This window comes from Myotis myotis, unplaced genomic scaffold, assembly GCF_014108235.1.
Source record: "Myotis myotis isolate mMyoMyo1 unplaced genomic scaffold, mMyoMyo1.p scaffold_m19_p_21, whole genome shotgun sequence".
NCBI classification, from domain to species: domain Eukaryota; kingdom Metazoa; phylum Chordata; class Mammalia; order Chiroptera; family Vespertilionidae; genus Myotis; species Myotis myotis.
This window is the reverse complement of record NW_023416326.1, coordinates 6,078,179-6,100,296: the sequence shown is the minus strand read 5'-3', so window position 1 is coordinate 6,100,296 and position 22,118 is coordinate 6,078,179. Positions and strand designations below refer to the sequence as shown.

At 48.1% G+C, this 22,118-nt stretch overlaps 1 protein-coding gene across 13 annotated transcripts in view; it reads right to left on the bottom strand.

Moving 5' to 3' along the window:
- Positions 1-22,118, bottom strand: part of TP53BP2 (tumor protein p53 binding protein 2) — a 102,196-nt gene that overhangs the window by 17,117 nt on the left and 62,961 nt on the right. For 6 of the 13 annotated variants that reach the window (XR_004975068.1, XM_036355169.1, XM_036355178.1 and 3 more), the window contains 3 exons: positions 12,297-12,444; positions 6,831-6,944; positions 2,970-3,052 (listed from right to left, as the gene is read on the bottom strand). Coding sequence is in view for 12 of the 13 variants with exons in the window: in XM_036355169.1 (XP_036211062.1) it covers positions 2,970-3,052; positions 6,831-6,944; positions 12,297-12,444 (345 nt within the window). In the remaining variant the exon portion in view is untranslated. Of the gene's footprint in view, positions 1-2,969; positions 3,053-6,817; positions 6,945-12,296; positions 12,445-15,163; positions 15,264-17,825; positions 18,278-22,118 lie in introns of those variants that run through there. The other 7 variants (XM_036355173.1, XM_036355172.1, XM_036355170.1 and 4 more) reach the window with 6 other exon arrangements.

The following is a 22,118-nucleotide window of genomic DNA, read 5'->3' as shown; positions in this document are numbered from 1 at the left end:
AACACCTCCCCCCCGTTGACTTATTACTAAGTTAAGGTATAAAACATACTAACATACAGACCAACACTTTTATTTTAAATAAAATAAAATATTTTATTTTAAAACTATTTAAATAGTTTCAGTAATCAGTAACATAAGTGGAACAATTTAGAAAAACCCTGTTCTGTAGTTAATTTATATCAGAAAGTAGTGTGTGATCATGTTAAACGTGATGGAGGGGCATTGGCGGCAAATCTACAACAGGCATCAGACCACCATCAAAAATATGACACTGGCATTCAAAAATGTCAAGAAACACTGGATCATCAGAAACAAAAGGCAAGATGTCTACTCCCAAAACCTCTACTCAACATGGCCCTAGAAGTTCTAGCCAGTGCAATAGAACAAGAACGAGAAATAAACTGTATCCAGATTGGGGAGGAAGGAGTTAAGCTGTCATTAACTTATAGACAACATCATCATCTGTAAAGAACTGTAAGAAAACTATTAGAACAATAAGTTACTTAGCAAGATAGCAAGATAAAAATAAATCAATATGCCAAAAATCAATCCCCTTTCTATATATCAGGAAAACCAGAAATTGAAAATTTTTTTAACCAGTTAACTGCCATGTGTCCAAAACGGAAACCATCCCCACACGTCACAATATTTTGAACTTAATAAAAAAAAATCAATTTGCAGTGAGTATTATAAAAATAAGTATATTACTCACAATGAGGGTGTTCTTGAATATTTTCAGCTGAAAATTCTCACGAAAAATGGTTTTAAAGTTGGTCAGGGCTGCCACTTAGGGAAAACATTTTTTTTATAGATGTGCGTGGCTTGTGAGGAAGGTCTGATGCTTATGGCGTGCAATGAGTTAAATACTGGTTATAATGGCATACAAAATAGCAAGTACTGAGGAATAAATTTAACAGGAGATATGCAAAACCTATATACTGAAAACCTCAAAACACTGCTGAGAGAAAGAAGACCCCAACAAACAGGAGACAGAGCCTGGTGCTCATGAATGGAAAAGCTCAACACTGTCAAGATGGCAATTCTTCCCACACTAACCTACAGAGTCAATGGACTCCCAACCAATATTCCCGCAGGCTTTTTCTATAAACTGACGAGAGAATTCTAAAATTCCATGTGAAAGTACAAAGGATCTAGAATAGCCAAACGCCTTGACAAGGCTGCCTGACTTTAAGGCTTACAGTGTTTGGGTAACCAGTCCAGTGTGGTACTGATGCCAAGATAAACAGACCAATGGAAGAAAAGAGCACAAAATAGACCCACACACGTGGGGCAACAGATTTTAGACTAAGGTGCAGGGGCAACTGAGTGGAGAAAGAATAGTCTTTTCAACAAATGCAGATTGTACACCGGATACCCATATGCCAAAAAGAAAACTTTTATTCCCTCACTCATGGAAATGCTAATTCAAAATGGATTATAGACCTAAATGTAAAACCTAAAACGACAAAACCAAAATTAAGAACAAGTCACAGACTGCAAAAAATGTTTTCAAATCTTATTTCTAATCAAAGACTTGGGTGCAAAATATATAAAGAACTCTCCAATTCAATTAGGGAATAAATAACCCAATAAAAAAAAAATGAGAAGAAAAAAATATGAGCAAAAGAGTTGAACAAATACTTCACCAAAGAAGATACAAATGGCAAACACATGAAAATATAGCCAACACTATTAGCCATTACAGAAATACAAATTAAAACCCCAATGTAATACCAGCTCACACCTATTAGCCAACATTAAAAGGACTGACCATGCCAGATGTTGGTGAGGATGTGAAAAATAAAGCAATAGCTTTGGAAAAGTTGGGCAGCTTCTTAAAAAGTTAACATACACCAACCATTTCATCCAGTCATTCCACTCCAGTATTTACTCAAGAAAAATAAAAGCGCTTGTCCACACAAAGACTTGTACCAAATGCTCACAGCAGCTTGACATGGAACAGCCAAAACTGGAAACAACGCATGTCTACCAGCAGGTGAATGCATAAACCAGCTGTGGTACATCCAGGCACTGCAACCCCTCTCAGCAACGGAAAGGAATTAACTACTGGTAGACACAACAGAGGATGACTCTCAAATAATTATGCCAAGAGAACTCAGACAAAAAGAGTACATGCTGGAGAAGGTTCTAGAAAACACATCTAACTTGTAGAGACAGAAAGTGGACCCACTGGCGGTTCCTTGAGGGTGAGGAGAGGACACAAGGGGACTTGGGGTGACGGGGATTTTCATGACCGTGGCTATGGTGACGGTTTCAGAGGTGTGTGCAGTATATGAGACATTCTCAAATGTGTATCTGAAATGTGTAGTTTACTGCATGTTGATTATACATCAATAAAGCTGTTTTTTATAAAAAATACCCAGTGAAGGGAAAAGATACATATTGTCAAGAAGCACCCAAATCCTGTTAATGCTTAAGACCCTCCTTGTCCTCCAGGTCAGCCGTTCACAGCCAGACCTGGGGAAAGATGGAGCAGGAGCAAATGCCACTTCAGATGCCCTGGACCCTAACATGAGGTCAGCAGGTGGGAGAAGGCCGTCTAGCCAATCCCCACGGCATCAGGAATCCTGCGCTCCGGAAAGAAGACGTGTACGGGCACCCCAAAGATGCCGCTGACATTCATACGGAAGAGCAAAGGCGCTGGTAAATAACTCCCATTTGTCTAGGAACATGACAGCAGCAAACACAATCACCCCCAAACAAATACTTCCTCACACATGTGCTCTACATGTCCTGTTCTGAACTGTACATTCAGCGTCTAACTTCTTCCAATAGTCAGCATGGAGAGAGCAGGAAAATGAACTGTTTCTATGGGATAAATATAAAATAACCTTTGAAAAAGGGCTGTTCTTAATAACCCACTGAATAACCAGTAACGGCGAGTGAGCTTTAAAGGTTTAAAGGCAGCAGCGCTGCGGGATCGCTTAGCAGGAGGAACAGGTACTCACCCCGTTCTCCTTCCTCCGATGGTCACCAGGAACTTTCACGCCATTTCTCCTCAAAGCTGGGTCCTGAGGCCGTGGTCCACTCACTAAGCACAAAATCCAAAACTAAGCATTAAATCAGGGTCGCAGATACTCCAAGTGCCAGTCCGTTTCTTAGCTCTGTGACCGCTGCCCTTTGATATTTTAAGTTGAAAGGAAACTTCAAACAAAATCTTTTCTAATAGCGACGGCCCTGAGGTCTCGAACTCAGCCTGTTTGGGGAAGCCGATCTCGGAACAGTGAACAGTGAACTTTACCAAACACCCCTTGCTAACTCTTCCCTAGGAAAGCTGCATGATTCAGAGACCGGAAGTGGGGGAAATGTAACAAAATAAATGTACTTCTCATTATGGGAAAATCACACCATTCGCTCAGAGTAGCTCCCCCTAGTTCTCCATTTAGCTCCTCGGAGTGAAATCAGAAACAGTTTCATGGAAAGAATTAAGTGAGCATTAAATCAATCCGTCCTGTGCTCACTGAGGCTGTTTTGTAACATACATGGGAAGGAAGCAATTGAAAATACAAGCGGTATTTTGAATATTTGGCTTATTTGAGGGCATTTTGTGGTAATTCTTAAGTACTATGAAGTACTTCCCATTTATTTAAGTAAAAATCTTGCATTTTCTTAGTTTGGGAAAGTACTAACTGGAAAACACTGTATTCTGTTTTGGCTAAAACAAATGTTTTAAGTTAAAATGTATGGGTCTCTCAGCATCACTTAATGCATTATAAGGGAATATAGTCTTTTTTTTTTTAAATATATTTTATTGATTTTTTACAGAGAGGAAGGGAGAGAGATAGAGAGTTAGAAACATCGATGAGAGAGAAACATCGATCAGCTGCCTCCTGCACATCTCCTACTGGGGATATGCCCGCAACCCAGGTACATGCCCTTGACCGGAATCGAACCTGGGACCTTTCAGTCCGCAAGCCGACGCTCTATCCACTGAGCCAAACCGGTTTCGGCAGGGAATATAGTCTTAATTTAAACAGATACATCGTAAGAAACAGATAATATCAACAAAGAGAATTTTTTAAATAAGTGAAATTAAGCTACTATTTATACTTCCAGAAATTAGAAAGGTTATTAAATTATCAAGAAATTTTTTGAATCAAATGTCTACTGAATCTGCCTAAAGCTTACCACAAATTCCCATGCCAGTAATACGATATCCTCAGACCCCGGGGTCACACCATCCCTAGCCCTAATGTGCTAGCTTTATTTATTTATTTACGTATTTATAACATATTTTTATTGATTTCATAGAGGAAGGAAGGGGGAGAGATAGAAACATCAATGATGAGAGAGAACCATTGATTGCCTGCCTCCGGCACGCCCCCCACTGGGGAACAAGCCTGCAAATTGGGCATGTGCCCTTGACTGGAATCGAACCTGGGACCCTTCAGTCTGCAGGCCCACACTCTATCCACTGAGCCAAATGGGCTAGGACTGTGTTAGCTTTATTTTTATAACACTGCTCAATTCTCTGAGAAAATAGCTCCAGGATCGGCCACACTATTTCTGCAAGAAAAATAAACCTCCCGTTTAGGAATGACTGCTGTCTTCGCTGCCTCACAGGCAGCCCCACCAGTCCCTTCCTGGCCATGCAGTTCCACAGTTAGAGTGCGAGGCGAGAGCTTTAAGAATAGTTCCGTCCATTGCGGGTCCCAGGTCCGGTGAGACTGGCAGAAGACCATGGTGACAGCCTCCCAATCCGTAACCTCGCCGTCCCCACTAAGGAGGACACGGACAAGCAGCCCTGCTCTACCCCAAGTCAGACACCGTGTGGCACTGGAGTCTGTGACAACGTGAAACAGCTCCCTCCCTTCCGATCCTACTCTCACGTTACAGACACACCGACACTGCACATCACACTATCGCAAGGCCGTTTAATAATTCAGCCAGGACGACACGGGCGGACATTTGAACTGGCAGGTGAGTGGGTAAAGTCCAACTCCTTTCTTACAAGAGGATGCGTGCAGCAACGTAAACAAAGAACAAAATAAAAACGAGATGCAGGTGCCAGTTTAAAGCTACAGAAGAACGCTTAGGGAGAAACTACGTGCTCATTTAAAATAGAGCCACGGGCACCAGTCACACTGCCAGGCATGCCAGCCGGCCTGGCAGAGGTGACGCGAGCCCCACTCCTGGCTCTGCCTCTGGGTGTGTGGCCTCTGACAAGTCACTGAACCCCAAAGGATCAGCCTTCTCCTCTGCAGAGTGGAAGAGGCCAGACAAGTCAATTTTGAGCTCCTCCTCGGTCTATCTACACTTGATAACTTCTCATTGTTGGGGACCACATGGGTATCTGCATTAAAGCGATAAAACCGAGACTGCATGACATCCAGTGACGAACATGTTACCTACATTCTTACTCCCAAGAATTATATACGGAAGTCACAAACCCTCAGCTTCCCATTGTGAAAACTCCAACAGTCTTAGAAAGACCTAGCGCTCCGCCCCACCGGGCCTTGCCATGGAGAAGAGCTGCCCACAGGCCTGCCTTGAGCTGCTCACCTTCCCACAGCCTCCAAGACCTGCCCGGAGGGCGTGAACGTGTCCAGCCTGCCATCTCTCCACCGTCATGACCGCCTCCTGCCCTCTCCTCACCGTCACCTACACACGCCGGTCACAGCCCGCATCACGAGGCGAGCACCTGACTCCCGTGTTCTCCCCGCGCGGGGCCTGCCTGCCTCCTGCATGACCGTCCCCTCCACAAGCCAGGCTCCCGGCCCTGGGCTTCCTCATCCCCACCCCAACCCAGGCTCCTTTCATGACCAACCTGGACCCTCGCCACCTAGAGGAGCTCCACCCCGGATGTCACCTCCCAGCGTTCTGCTTGTGACCACACGTTCCTCACTCACCCTGCACGACCTGAGACTTGTCACCTCTAAACCCTGGTCGCCCTTCCCCCTCAGCCCTTCCCATCCTCACTTCCTCCCCACCCCGCTGAGATGTCATCTTGCCAGTATCCTCTTCGCCCCTGTCCCTGACCGTCCACCGAATTGGTCTGGCATCGCCCCAGGCTGGGGTCAATCCAACCACCTTTTCCCTTATGACCCTCAGGCGGGAGAAGGTCACGGGTGGCCTCATGGCCTCCATGGAGCCCGTCAACCTGCTCCCCTGGGGCTCTCTCCTATTCTTCACGTCCATCCTCACCTTCAGAGGCCTCTGCCTTCTCCGCCTGAGAAAGCGTGTTCCGGTGACAAGTTCCCCGACTTGCTCACAGGCGCACACATTTACTCGCACTGCGCTGTTCCTTCTTGTCCTGTCACCATGGAAGAGGCTCCCTCCTCTGCCCATGAGACTCTCTCTGCCAGGGCTGAGGACGCCCCCTCAGCACCCCCTTTCACGTACTGCAACCGCCTCCCCTCCCGCATTGAAAACTACCATAAAGCACCTCCCGTCTGCACCCTGGCTGGTGTGGCTCAGTTGGGTGGACGCCATCCCATGCACCGAAAGGTTGCTAATTCCATTCCCGGTCAGGGCACATGCCCAGGTTCCAGGCTCGATCCCCAGTAGGGGGCCTGCAGGGGGCAGCCACTCAATGTTTCACTCTCGCATCGATGTTTCTCTCTCTCTCCCCCCTCCTCTCTCTCTGAAAATCAATACAAAAATCTTAAAAAACAAAAACTTCTCTTCTTCAAACCGAACAGAACAAGCAAGACCATCCCCGTGTCTCCTCCCCGACAGGCAGATCTTAGAAGCGTGGCCTCTCCCCACGGTTCGCACTCACCTCTCGCTCTCCCCTCAAACTGCCCGGTTCCACCCCAACGCATAAAAACACAGCCCGAACGCTGCGCCTGCTCACAGGATCTACCCACCGAAGTCCCTGCCGGGGGGGCGCTCGTGCCGCAGGAAGAAACGCACTTCGCTCCTCTGGCTTCCAAACCTCTGCAGGACGTCGAACATCCGCTCGTTATCTGCGACGGGGCGTTCTAGGAGAAAGACAAACATAGCATGTCATCCGTCCTTCATGCACAGTATACACTGGGGATGTAGGAAATACACGGCATCTTAGGTCATTTGTTTCCATTAAAGGCCCCTTAGAAAACGCAGTATCACGGAATTCCCACACACTCACACTCTCACACACACACACACACACACACACACACACACCATCAGTGTCGAGCCGAGTGAGACCTGGAAGGAGGCCTGGGCTGCGGGTTCGAGTCCCAGTCAGGGCACATGCCCAGTTTGTGGGTTCCATGCCAATCAGGATGCATGTGGAGGCAACTGATCGGTATTTCTCGATTGCCAGTATTGTTTTTAATAGAAGACGGTTGAAACAGCCTAAGAAAACTCAATGCACTTGTCAGTCACCAGAGGCAGTACCTAAGGAAACAGCACGGGCAGAGAACGCAGCATGTGCAGCCCATCTCTCGAGCTAACACTGAGCTTCATGGGCCTGGTTGCAATAAAGGTCTGTTCTGGTCCTATTCCCAGTGACAGAGCGTACTGAGCCGACACAGACGTCCCTCTTCTGCAAACCACAGAAATTCTAAGATCCCCCCCAGAAGGGAACACCATAGATGAGTAGAAACCCATCGAAAGAAAGTAAGTAGCCCTCCACCTCCTCACCACACACACACACACACACACACACACACGCACTATTCCAAAGGAAATAAAATCCCCCGATTCCAGAAGCGAAGAGAGAACTCAAAGGCAGTGAGGCAACTCCCATCCCTGCTGGGTTGGACCATCTTAAAGGCCATGAACCTTCCCGTAGGTGTGGGAGCCGAGGCCCTGCCGGCCTGTGGTAACGAGAGCAGGCCTGGGCCTGCACGTCCTGAAATGCACATCACAGGTTCTCAAGGCCCCTGCTCCCCCCCCCCCCAATCTCCTGGTCTCGGCCCTTGGCCTCCGTGACTATGAACGTGCCACTCTGCGCACAGATACGTCCCAGCCCCCTCTCCTCCTGCAGATGGAGCAGGTCCACCCATCACTGCGGTTACCACGCCGCGTTCTAAGCATCTGCTGAACCTGCTTCTGCGTGAAGGCAGGAAACTTATCTGTCTCCCTCCCAATCGGTCCCGAGCCCAACAGGAACCTAAGAAATGCTCTCTATACAACAACTGACAGGGCAGCAAGGAACTGGAGATGACAAATCAAAGCTGCTCATTTTAAAAAGATTGTCAGCCAAAGAAAAGAAGAAGCTTGAGAAGCTAACAAAATCAAAGTAATATATTTACTATTTGTTAAATAGGACACTTGGGACAATTTATAGCAAAAGGGAGGGGGAGTTTAAAACATCATAGCTATTGCTGAGAGCTAATACTAAGCGCACTGAGGACTATGCTAAGCCCCCAGCACGTATTATCTCCTGGAATCTCACTCAATCCTATGAGATAGGTTCAATTATCATCCCAATTCTGCAGATAAAACACAGAGATTAAGGACCTGGCCTTCAATCATAACGCTGGTAAATGACAGAGACAGAATCTCAATACCCACGACTTCGTTCTTAATCACACCTTACAAACAACCCTCAAATCAATTATGAGTTCACTGCAACCAATCCAAATCCCAACAGAATGCTTCACGGAGCCTTTCAAGGTAATTCTAAAATATATCTGAAAAAGGGACTATACAAGCATAGCCAGGTATCTTTTTAAAAAGCAGAAGAATGAAATAAGCACTTGCCTTACAGATACCCAACAAACTGGAAAACTATAGTAATTAAAACTGGTTCTGTCCCGCCCTGGCCAGAGTGGCTCAGGTGGTTGGGCATCGTCCTCTGCGCCGAAAGGTTGCCGGTTCAATTCCCAGTCAGGGCACATGCCCGGGTTGAGGGCTCCATTGCTGGGAGGGGGCGTGCAGGAGGCAGACAATCCATGTTTCACTCTCACATCAATGTTTCTCTCTCTCTCTCCATCTCCCTGCCTCTCTCTCTAAAAATCAATTTTAGAAAATCTTTATAAGACAAACAAAAGCTGGTTCTGTCCTAGGAGCAGGCTAAAGTGTACAGAAACATCCCTTCATAGGAGACACGACATAGGACAGGAAGTGATGTCGTAACAGTAGGGAAAAAACTGCTCAGTGAGGCACGTAAGAAGATTCGCTATCCATCTGGGGAAAAAGTTAAATCCCTAATTCACACTAGGCACAAAAATTCCTGAGGCGAGGGAGGGGTGGGGGAGAGGAAGGAAGGAAAAGATCTTAAAACTTCTGGCATGAAATAATAGAAGAATATGTTTACAGTCTTGGAGTAAGGAAAGAATTTTCCCATAAAGGGGATAACTTGGCCTGAGGTCTACAATAGAATATTTTTTCGGCTCGTCTTTGTTTTTAATGCCTACAAAGCAAGAGGGAAAAGACAAACGCCAAAGGAAACCTACGGAGAAACCAGTTTTTAAAAATGGAAACCCAAACGGCCAATAAATTTTCAAATGGGCAGTATCAGCTTAGCAAAGATTAATATATTATTCTATCAGCTGGTGATGAGGATGCTTTTAGAAAAAGCTGGTAGGACTGTGAACTTATGTAGCCTGTGTTGAGGGAAATCTGGCAATACGTTAAATTTTAAACGCGTGACCCCTCAACCAGGCAATCCCACCTCGTTATCTGCTCTACAGAAAAGATTGCACGTGACCCCAGGGGCTCCTAAAAGGGGTTTACTGCAGCATTTATGAAAAGAAGAGCAGGATTCATGTAAATGTTTACGAATAAAGAAATGGTTAAATCACCCGTAGTTTATGCATACTGGGAAAGATTATGTGATTATTAGAAATAATGCTGTAAACGTACACATCTTAAAATGCCTCCAAGCTCTGTTGGAAGGTAAAACAGCAAAGGGCAGGGTATTGATACACATGGTACTATTTACATAAAGCAAAAATAGAGAAAGGCATAACCCACTGAACTATTTCTATAGCTACGTACAAATGCAGAGAAGAAGTCGGAAAAGCAATCGGCTAAAGTCATAAGCAATTACACCAAGTGATCAGGGGATGGACTTGGGGAGACATCTCCATTCTATTGATATTACTTCCCCTCTTATAAAAAGAACATATTCAGATGCTACCCACCGTTTTTCATTTAAAACGTTAGAAAGAAAAGAATCCTTAATCATCATCACATAATATGGGTTAGTGACCTCAAGTGAGCAGAACTGGAGAGGAAAGGGAGGCAGCAGAATCCAGTGTGCAGGGAAGAGAATGAGCCTTGGCAAAGAGAACATTCTCCCCCATGAAAGTCAGGAGGAGGCAGGCACCCCTTCAGGCAGAACCTGAGGCGCGTGCAGAAGCGGAAACGGAGGGACTGGTGGGTGGTTCCGGTCACCTCGGGGAAGTTTAAGGCGGGTGAACGGGAGCTCATGTACTCTTTCAGTGAGCACTGACTGAGCACGAGCACCGACTACGTGCCAGGCACTCCTCGCGCTGCAGCAGCAATGAGCAGGGAAGCAGGTCTCTTCTCTCCGGGAGTCTACACGCTAGTGCATGTGTTTGGGGCGACAGGGATCAAAAAGGCAACACACACACACACACACACACACACACAGAGCGATGTGAGGATGCAGAGGATTAAACCAGGATGACATCATAGAGAACTTCCTGGCTAGCTTCGCAAGATACTCAGGCAAAGCCTCTCCGAGGAGGAACCTTTTAACTGAAACCCCAAGGACCGGAGGGAGCAGCACTGACAAATCCGGAGGGAAGCCAGCCAGGTCTGGGAACAGCTAGTGGCCTGGCTCTGAGGCGGGCAGAGCCGAGTGTGGTTCATTCGTGAATATAAAACAGCTGCAGGAGGGGCAAGGAGGGAACAGGACCAGATGACAACACAGACAGCAAGCCTCTAAGGTCCACAATCCGGGATCAAGCATTTGGACTTTATTCTAGTAGAAGAGAAAGCTCTAGGGGGTGTCAATACAAAAGTCCAACCATCAACTTTCCACCATCCTGCGGGCATAGAAGGCAACCAATTGTAAGCCAGGAAGAGAGCTCTCACCAGAAACCCAAGTCAGCTGGACCTCCCAGCCTCAGAAATGTGAGAAATAAATTCACGTTGTTTAAAAAAAAAAAAAAAAGTCCAACCATCAGATTCTCATTTAAAGGGATCACTTGCGTTTCTTTATGCAAACGGTCTAAGCTAGCTCTTAGGTGAAGGTTAAAAAAATAAGTGATTCATGGAGCGTGAAGACCTTCTAGAACACCCAAGGGTGGGAAAGGCAACACAGACAGGTACGAGGACGTGCAGGGGAACCGGGCGCTCAGCTGAAGTCGGGTTTCGTGGCTGGCGTGAACCCGTGAGCACAGTGTGTCACCGGCACCCCGGCGGAGAAAGGGGGAACAGCGGGAGCTCACCAGGCCGTGCAGGAACGAGCAGAACTCGGGAAAAATTCCTCCCCGGTCGACAAACTCCTATGGGGCCAAAAGAAACCAGGCCGCCCCACTTCCGAGCTGCCAAGAACTACCATATACTGAGGGATTGACTTCAAAGCTTCATGTAAGGCCTGTGATTTCCCCAGTGCCTCCTGCTACCACAGTAATCAACGCTGAGCAGCTTTCCCCAAAGCCTACGCAACCTTAGAGGCAAACAGTCAGGACGCCTCGCGTTTCTCATCAAGCAAAGCCTCAGCACACAAAACCCTGGGCCAGTGATGGCAAACCTCTGACACGCGTGTCAGAGGTGACACGCAAACTCATTTTTTTGGTTGAGTTTTCTTTGTTCAATGGCATTTAAATATATAAAATAAATATCAAAAATATAAGTCTTTGTTTTACTATGGTTGCAAAGATCAAAAAATTTCTCTATGTGACACGGCACCAGAGTTCAGTTAGGGTTTTTCAAAATGCTGACACACCGAGCTCAAAAGGTTCGCCGTCACTGCCCTAGGGGCACACCAGCCGCTCCCACTGGTGTGCCAGCTGCCTGCCCTGTGACCTTTCCTGCTGTGGTGCCGTCACCGTGTAGCAGAAGGAGAACAGAAGGGCTTCCTATGTCACAGCGAGGCTGGAGGGGACGCTGTCTCCTGGTGGACATGCTGTTCTAGACCAGGGGTGGGCAAACTTTGTGACTCGAGGGCCACAATGGGTTCTTAAACTGGACCGGAGGGCCGGAACAAAAGCATGGATGCAGTGTTTGTGTGAACTAATACAAATTCAAAGTAAACATCATTACATTAAAGGGTACGGTCTTTTTCTTTTTTAGTTTTATTCATTTCAAACGGGCCGGATCCGGCCCGTGGGCCGTAGTTTGCCCACGGCTGCTCTAGAGCATCCCCGCCACCCCCAGGAACGGGACGGTAAGAAACGCGGGACCAGGCTCAGGCTGCGCGCTCCCACCTGAGCCGCACCACACTTCGGCCAGGTGGCAGTCGCTCTCGCCGGGCTCCTTGCACAGGTCCACCACATCCCGGCATATCGTTTCTGGGGTCACGGGGACTTCGGTAAAGTGCTGCTCATTGTTGCTGAGGTACACGGTAAGAAACATCTGGAAACAAAAGAGAAAGCACGAGAGTTATCGGACTGCCCACACCGGCCGTGTTCGCTTTGTGTTCACCTTCGCTTCCCGTCCCCAAACAGGCCCAGGTGCAAATGTTCAACAGGACAGTCTGGCTCACCCTGGCCGGGAGTGAGGGGGGGGGGGTGGGTTCTGGAGCCCTGCCCACTGGGTTCCTGCCCCCTCCCGAGCAGAGCCTGCAGCAGCCTGGGGAGCCCTGGGGGACAGTCAAACCAGTTCACACAAAAGGTGAAATTAAACCATTCTCTGACATTTTACTTATGGGAATTGTCTACCCAATCCTTATACAGTTCTTAGCATGTGCCCGGCGCACACTACCCACCAATCTTCCCACCAATCCTGTAAAGGTGATGAGGGATATCACTCATGCACAGATACATAAGAACATAAGACGGCTGCATAAGAACATAGGATGTACTGCTTCTGAAGGCATGATGGAAACAGGACAGACCTTGGAGGGCAATCTAATGTTTACACCACGCACATACATTCCCTACTCAACAATTTAAACCTAAAATGTTTTAAGCAAGTTAAATATCTATTTCAAAGCATGTCCTCACCAACCAGGTGTAAGCAGAAATGACCAGCTGCAATGCTACAACGTGTCTGACCTTGCAAACATTCAGGCCAGCAGAGGATTTAAATTTAAAACTCATTAACAATCTTTTTCCCAGTAAAAATAGACATTGCATCTTAAAAAACGATGCTACTAAAGAATGCAAGTTTTCACACCTATTAAATAACCAAAAAGAAAAATAAAAAGAAAGAAAAATGCTGTTAATTCCCAGTGCTGCAGAAGCAAATTGTCGATGGCAATGCCAATCAGTAAACCCCTATGGTTCATTCAACTCAGTGGGCACCTACTGTGTGCATACAACTCAATGAGCACCTACTCAGCGCAAACCAGTATGCATCAGGAATAGAAAAACAAACCATTTGAAAGAGTAACCCCACTGTGACACTTCATCCTGTGAAAATAAGTCCCATCAAAGAGAGAGCATGCAAAGGCTCTGGGCCATGAGCCTGATGGGCCAGTACAGTACGTTATGCAAAAGTAATTAGTGAGACTCTACGAGATATTGGGAGTTTGGGTTTTAAGGCTGTAAAAAGCAGAATGAGTAACATCTGCACTGTGATCACGACACGAGACCATCATACAACAGCCACAGGACGCCCCTTCCAGCTCCAACTGCCCCGCCCATCACCCCAGAACTGAGAACGCTGCACTCGGCCCCTCGTTGTAAAGAAGGCAGCATCCCATTAGGGATGATGGTGGAAACTGGCTGAGACACCAGACTGGGTACCTCAAGGATTTGGCCAGAGTGGGAGGAGAAGACCAAGAGAAAGTGTGGGGGGGGGGGGGGGCGGGGGGGGGGGAGGAACTGGCTCATCCCTGGGAGCTTCCTGGCTCCTCCCTGCAGTAAAACCATCTTTTCTTAAGGGAATCCAAGTCTCCACTTCTTACAGCCAAAGCTCTTAATCCCCATAAACGTGTATAACATAGAAAGTAACCTAGAGCCCTAGCTGGTTTGGCTCAGTGGATAGAGCGTTGGCCTGTAGACTGAAGGGTCCTGGGTTCAATTCCGATCAAGTGCACATGCCCAGGTTGCAGGCTTGATCCCCGGTAGGGGGCATGCAGGAGGCAGCCAATCAATGATTCTCTCTCATCATTGATGTTTCTCTCTCTCTCTGACTCTCCCTTCCTCTCTGAAATCAATAAAAATTTATTTTAAAAAAAAGTAACCTAGAAAACATAGAAGGTAACCCATTACAACTAGAAGGTAATCCAGAAAAGTTAAAGGTGGATTCTGCTGAAACAATAAATAAAACGAAAGAAAAACAGCTACAGTTCCCATATGAGGTCAGAGCCCTCCCAGCTAATGACACCAGGTTTGCACATTCTGATACACGGTTCTCGGCCTCAACTTGGCAGCACTTTGAAACTGTTACACAAAAACTGCAAAGTATTAGATAAATAACAAAGATTAACTAAGCTCACAGAATTCCACCGGCTGCTGCTCTGGCAAATGTACAGCGTGTTTAATGACAGAGACAAACAACTTACACTTCGGTATGAAACAGGACTTCTCTCCTCTACAGTCCCCACCCACCCCAAAACTCTCTTTGAAGTTGAACTCTTCGAGAATAGCCACTGTTTTCACTGTAAATATGAGACTTGGGTGTTTATTTAATACAGAAATACTTAATACCCAGTCTGCCTACTAAACACACAGTCTCCACAAAGCAAAGGCTGTCATTACGTAACACTGGCCCCTTGCCTCGCCAATGCCACCTCAGAGGGCTCGCACACCAGGTCTCCGACAGGCAGCACGGGGATTCTTTTCTCTTTATACGTAAATTCTTTAAAAAGGACTCACAGAAGCGATCTACTTAGCTGCTAAGGAGAGGGCCGGGGTACAAGTCTGTTCTTCTGACCCATCCTCTACCCTTTATGCTATCCACGCAGCAGAAAAGTAACTAGGAAATGCTCTATTTAACCACAGCAACCCAAACCCGAACAGAGATCTGGTCTTTCACTGTCTGGAAACAACAGCTTTGTCTCTTTAAAAGCGTAATTACAAATAAGAATGATGAGAGGTGTGCTCTGTTTAAGATTCCTATTCCCCCCCAAAGCCCCCAGAATTAGTGCTGGCATGAATGGCAGGCACATGCGGTGACCCATCTCTACCTTGTCTGCACGAAGACTGGCTCCGGGGTGACTTTCTAACTGTGTGAGGCCCTAGGTGCTGGGCCAGCACCCTGACGTTGCTGCAGGTTCCCGGGCAGGAGACCTGGGGCCTAAGCCCGGATTTGTTAATAATTACTTAGCCAACCTTAGGGAAATAATGTCACCTCCCCGAATCTCAGCTCCTCGTCTTCAAAGTAAGAGTCTTTTAGTTCCCTAAGGGCTACCATTATTTTAGGTGTTTATTTGGTGTCAGAGTAAAAGCCAACATCTTTACACCAGCCTGCAAGTTGGACGTCAGCAATCCAGGCATGCAGTGAGGGCCTGCGTGAAGGCAGTGGGGGGACCTAGAAAAATGGCAGATTCAACAGAGAAGACAGGCGGTGGGGACTAGGTGAGGGTGGGGGTGAAGTCAGGGTGGGGGTGAAGTCAGGGTGGGGGTGAAGGGGTGTGCAGGAACTGAACAATCCAGTGACTAGTGAGAAAGTCAGTTCAGGAAGAAACCGGGTTGCTTTGTTGTGTGCCTGTGACAGCACTGGGGGGTGGGGCCAGAGTTTGTTTTGGATCTGCTGCCTGATCCTGCCACCAGCACCTGCCCCCATCCCCTCAGCCCTCATCGCTTAATCCCCTGCGTGCTCTCTGTTCCACCAGCGTCCCCCTTGCTGTTCCTCACAAGCCAGGCACATTCCCCGCTCAGAGCCTGAGCACTTCTGTTCCTCTGTTCGCAATGCTCTTCCCTGCAGGCCACTCAAACGCCGCCTTCTCCGTGAGCCTTCCCTGGCCACCTGCTAAAAGGCCACTTACTGCTTTATGTCTCTTCTTGGCACAGTCGCTGCTAACACACTGTATTTATTTAATTATTACATTTCTTTAACGTGTTTTTATGGCCTGTCTTCCCTATTAAAACAGCCCAGGGTTTTGTCTGTTCAGTGCTCTGCCCTCAGCCCCACGAATGTGCCTGGTATGTAACAAGGAAACGGTAAGTATTTGTTTATGATTAATAAATTCTTTAGCGGTGACTGCATTTCACAGATTTGCCTCTGATTGAGTTTCACAGTAAGTTCTCTTTCAGGCGTGGTAAATGCTGCAGCGTACAGCACAGCGAGACACTGGGGGAATCAGTGTGTCCCCTCCTCATTTCTCCAGCTTCTATCATGACTTTAACAAGTCATCCCACTGTTTCAACGTTCTTCATTCATTCACTACTTAGAGGCCATCATTTTATAATCTAAGTCCCAATAGAACTGATCCTGACTAAATAGCTAAGACAGCACACGGTACAAAATTCGAGAGATAGAGAGAGCTGTGTGGATGGGGACATGGCCGGCCCCCGGGGAGGGAGCGCGTCAATCAATGGCCAACCCGGCTTCCTCCCTCTTCAGTCCCCTACTGCTCTGCACTGGCCACTCCACAGCAGTCAGGTGGCCTGGGAGCAGTTTGTGGAAGTCGACCTTCGGGCACCAGGCAGGTGGGGAAGGTGGAGGGGGGTCTGGAGGGCAAGCGGGAGATGCGGTGACTCCCACACCCGCCTGGTCAGGGAGGGGCCCGAGCGTGAGCCTGGCTAACGTCCCGAGCAGAGAACCAGCCCAGCCGAGGGACAGGCCCGAGGAAGGATGGAGCTGGTCACGGCTGTGGAAGAGGAAGGTCACTGGAGGCAGCACAGGGAGGGGCTCCCGATTCCAAAGGCAGTGATCCAAAGAGGCCGATCACGCAGGACTTGGAAGGCCACGGGTCCTCAACGTCGGTGTGGACAGAGCTGCTCAACACAGATGCTGGGCCCAGCCCCAGAGTCTCTGATTCAGCAGATGGGGAGGGACTGCACGCCTGCATTGCTGTGTGTGTGTGTGTGTGTGTGTGTGTGTGTGTGTGTGTGTGTGTTGTGTTTTTCTATAGATTCTGCATTTCCAACAAGCTCCCCTGTGATGCGGACACTGCTGGTCCACAGACCACAAGCTGAGAACCGGTGTTCTAAGGCCCCAGCAAAAATCTGGATTCTAATCTAAGAGGCCATGGGGAGCAAAGCACTAAGAGGCACAGAGTAGATGAGTGGTTGCCAGGGGCTGGAGGGACTTCCTTTTGGGGTGATGGAATGTTCTGGAGTTAGTGATGACAGTTAACGACCTTCTGAGGGCACTGAAGCCACTGCATTGCACACTTCACAACAGGGGTGGGGAACGCCGGCCCTCGGGCTGGACTGAATAGGCCCGGGAAATCCTTTGGTCTGGCCCTGCCAAGGCAGTAGGGGTGAGCTAATGAAATGTTTCACCCAATACAGCAGGCTCACTTTCAAATTGATAATTCTGTATGGCCCACGAATGATGTTATAAATATCCAATGGCCCTGGCAGGAAAAGGTCCTGCCCACCCACCCCCCAACCTACTACCCCCGCCTTACAGGGTGAATTCTGTGGTATATGAATTGCATCGTAATTTAAAAGGCCTCCTACATGCTTACTTACTATGTGAGAGAGAAAAATCTCTTAAGGAAGATAAATTTACCCATGGGAAATCAGAGGACAACTTAGTACTAATCTGCATGAACGAGACGTGCAGGTAGGATGGAAATTCAGAAATGGGGAAAAATAAATGTGATCTGAGAGACTGAAGTGTCAGCCAAGAGGTGTAAGCGAATGGAAAACATACAAACGAACCTACAGTAACCTTACTTCCCAAATGCCATGTTCCTGACACTTGCTAGTTTCTAATACACCGTAAAGCACCACATCCCCCGGACACAGACATGGCTCATGTGCTTCTTTCCCATGCGGGGCAGCAGAATGGGTCCCTCCAGTTAACCCCCCTGGGGAACGGCTGTGAGAAACGCGATTCTTCTCTCTGACTCCAGCGACAGCGTTCGTGCCTGGGAACTTCTGGGCTCAGTTCTCGCCATCATAGACTGCAGCGACAATCAGGTCAAACCAACGTCCAGCCTGCACGGAGGTCCTGAGCCTCTCGCTGGGCACGGGGAGGAAACGGCCGGGTGGCTGCAAACGCTCACAGCGCCCAGGGCTGAGTCAGGGCTGTCCTTCCCTGGCAGGATCAGCCCTTCGCAGCGACATTAAAACGCCAACTTCCTTCCGACTTGTCAGTCAGGAACTTCAACTTTTTATAGTACGAACTGCAGAGAAAGAGATCCATCAATCACTACATAATAAACTAACTGGAACGTAGCCCTGGGCTGGTAGCTCAGGTGGTTAGAGCATCGGCCCAATGTGCCCAGGCTGTGGGCTGGGCGGTCAGGGCACACACAAGAATCATCCACTGAATGCTTAAATAAATGGAACAACAAATCTACTCCTCTCTCTCTTTCTCTCTCCCCTACCTCCCCTTCCTCTCTCTAAAATCAACTTAAAGATATTTTTTTTTTTAAAAAAGAACAGAGAATATAACAGGCAGATCATATAAGATAATATAAATGATAAAACCTGAGGGGGAAATAAATGTAAACTAAAATGAGATACCACGCACAACTATTAAATTAGTTTTCAATTCAAAGATAAGCTCCAACAGAGATGGGGCTGTAAAAAGGTGATTCACGCCTGGCCAGAGCGGCTCAGTCGGTGAGCACAGTCCTGTGCACCGAAAGGTTGCTGGTCTGGCTCCCAGTCAGGGCACACACTGAGCTGCAGGTTTAAGCCATGAAGGCAACCAATCCATGTTTCTCTCTCTCTCTCTCTCTCTCTCTCTCTCTCTCTCTCTCTCTCTCTCTCCTCTCTCTCTCTCTCTCCCTCCCTCTCTCCCCACCTCTCTGTCTTCCTCCTCCCATCCCATAATTGTTCCTCTCTCCAAGCATGTCCAAGGGTGAGGGTTAGAGAGAGAGAGAGAGAGAGAGAGAGAGAGAGAGAGAGAGAGAGAGAGGATTTCATCAGCCCAGGCAAGAGCAGGGTAAAGCGGAAGAGGAGCCTGGACTAGAGAGGAGGGACCGTGACTCAGGGATGGAAGTTATGGGAGGAAATGGAAGAATGGAAGGGAGTGGGCTACAGCACCCTGGGACCAGTCTCCCTCTCCCTGACTTGGTCTTATTCCCACGCCTGGGTCGGCATCACTGCTTCTTCGCTCGCCCCTGGCATCCTGAGTGTTCAAACAAGTGGAGACTGTGTTGATTGAGTTCATGGCCAGCCCACGCCACCCGCTGGGCCCGGGGTGGGGTGAGGTAACTCGGATTCGTTTGGGGTGGTTTTCTGCAGACTTTCCTGCAGCGGGTGCTCTCTCCCCGCTTCCCACCTTTCCCAGGCCTTCCATTCGGGCACCTCCACAGCCACTCTCCACTTTTACAGCTTAAAGCTCTCCCCGTGGCTGCCACCTCCCTTCCCAGGCCACCTGAGCTCTCCGCCCACCTGGAAGCTGCCCTGCGGCCCCTCTCCACTCAGCTCCTGCCCTGCCCCCGGCCACCAGCCTCCCCGGCCCCTGGGCGTCCTCCAGGCCCAGGCACCAGGGCCTAGGAGTTCTTCCCACTCACAAACCCGCACAGGACCAGCTCCTTCGGGTCAGCAGGTCTGAGCTGAGCTGTCCACCTGCTTCCCTGGCCACCTCAGTCCCATTATCCTACTTACACCCCACTCTCGTGTTTTCTTGTTTTATTTTCCATCTCTCCACCCCCTCCCACACTCCACCCCCACTAAGCTCCATGAAAAGAAGGTCCCTGAAATCTGCCTTCTTCTTTCCTGTATCCATGGCACTTGGAACGTAGAGAATGCTTATAAGTACTTGTTGAACAGATGTTGTCCCCAAAAGGCCATCTGTAAACGAGGCTGATGAGGAAGAGTGAAGAGCATGACTCGTGATTTCATTCAGCATCAGCGCCTAGCCCAGCGGTTCTCAACCTGTGGGTCCCGACCCCTTTGGCGGTCGAACGACCCTTTCACAGGGGTCGCCTCAGACCATCCTGCATATCAGATATTTCCATGACGATTCATAGCAGTAGCAACATGACAGTGATGAAGTAGCAACGAAAATGTTATGGTTGGGTCACAACGTGAGGAGCTGTATTTAAAGGGCCAGAAGGTTGAGAACCACTGTCCTAGCTTATGTCCAACAGATTCACCTCATTCATTAGATGGAATCATTACTCCCCACTACACAGAAGCAGCGCGTGGAGACCGTGTCCCTGGGCCCCCATCTGAGGTCCCACCAGCAGGGGGCATCCCTTCGGCCACGGCTGCACCATATGAGCCCCTGCAAAGGGCTGAGGAGTGACGGTGGCAGCTCACATGTCAGTTTTATGATTCCCCCCCTCCACACCTCCCAGCATTAGTCCAGTTCGGATTCTTTCTTCCCTACATCATCACCTTCAAGCCCTGTTAAAAGACAGAAAGATTGGCCAACACCCACATACCGAAGGTAATTACTACCCCTCTTCCCTCTCCCTGCAGAGGCGGGAGAGCTGAGGTCCCCACGGAGTACAGGAGGTAGAGAAAAGTCAGAGATGCCTCCACTGCCAGGGTGAGAGCATCTCCTCCACATCACAGTGATGAGAGAGCCATTTAGCAATCTTCTCCTCCAGTTTGGGTTTTAAGGACGGAAAGATGTCCCTGTTTTCCTTTTACTGCTTCAAGAATAATTAGAGTTATGCTCAAGGAAGCAATATTTGAAGTTATCATTAGCCAAGCGCTTGATGGCATCAGCCCATCATCGTCACGTCTGCCCGGCCAAGTATGTCAGAGGGTTCTAATCTCGTCTAATCTCGGCATCACCATCTCACAAGCGTGTCTGGAGGAGGACCTGGATCCATATCTCATTGCTGCTGAGGGACCAGGAGCAAATTACCGAAATCCTTCCGGCTTCCAATTCCTAATCTGTGGGATGAGGATGAGAAGACTCGCATCACAGGGTCATTTTCTGGGTGACCAACCTACATCACTGGGCACAGTGCCAGGCACAGGGAGGTCCTCAGAAGCTTCCTCGCCTCCCCTGGGCGGGAAACGAGCGCCCAGGGCACTGGTTTGCAGGGAGAGGGGTCATTCCGCGGTGGAAGGTCAGCCTCCCCCCCCCCCCCCCACCGGCCGCTTCTCATCACCACCATTTGTAGTGGAAACTGGGATTCTGTAAACACTTACTCCCTGAGGCTCTCTGCGATCTTTCTAAACATGTGTCGTAGGGATTTTTAGTTGAAAGGTTTGAAATCTAAATGAAGTAATACTTACTATAAATTTGTTTCTAGAAAAACAACTGAAGTCTGCATTCCACGTGAAAGTTCAGTATTTACTGGCCAAATGAACATTTTCAATGCAAATCTGACTGTTATCATCCAAATAAATAACTTGGCTTGGGATAAAGTGTATGCAGAAAAAATAAAACTAAAAGTGACCACAGCTGCCAGTTAGTGAAGTTTCTTTTATGTTTAGAATTTGCATCTTTGATAATTTTCTTCTGATAAGACAGTATGCGAAGTGTTTTAAGAACCACTATCTCCTTAAAACTCAGTGCTCCTGAAGGATCTGCTAATGACTAAAGTTTCTTGGCTCTCCCCAATGAGATGTAAATTTTTTTAAAGATTTTTTAAAAAAACAGATTTTTAGAGAGAGGAAGGAAGAGGGAGAGAGGGAGAGAGAGAGAGAAACATCTATCACTGCTGAGGCCTATTATGACTTTGGAGCTGATGCTCCCACTTAGATGTTACTCCTGAGACCATGAAACTGTGTTTTAAACCGTAACCAATTACCCTGGGTTCCATCTACCAATGTTCTATTAAGAGCCGATGACATTTTTTAAAATTGATTTTTAGAGAAAGGGAGAGCGAGGGAGAAATATCTATGTGAGAGCAAAACACTGATCAGCTGCCTCCTGCGTGCCCCTACTGGGGATTGAGCCCATAACCTGGGCATGTGCCCTGACTGGGAATCGAACCAGCAACCTTTCGGTGCACAGGACAATGCCCAACCAACTGAGCCACACCTGCCAGGGCATGAGATGTAAAAATTCAATGTCTCACCTACCACTCCAGCATAAGTACACATTTC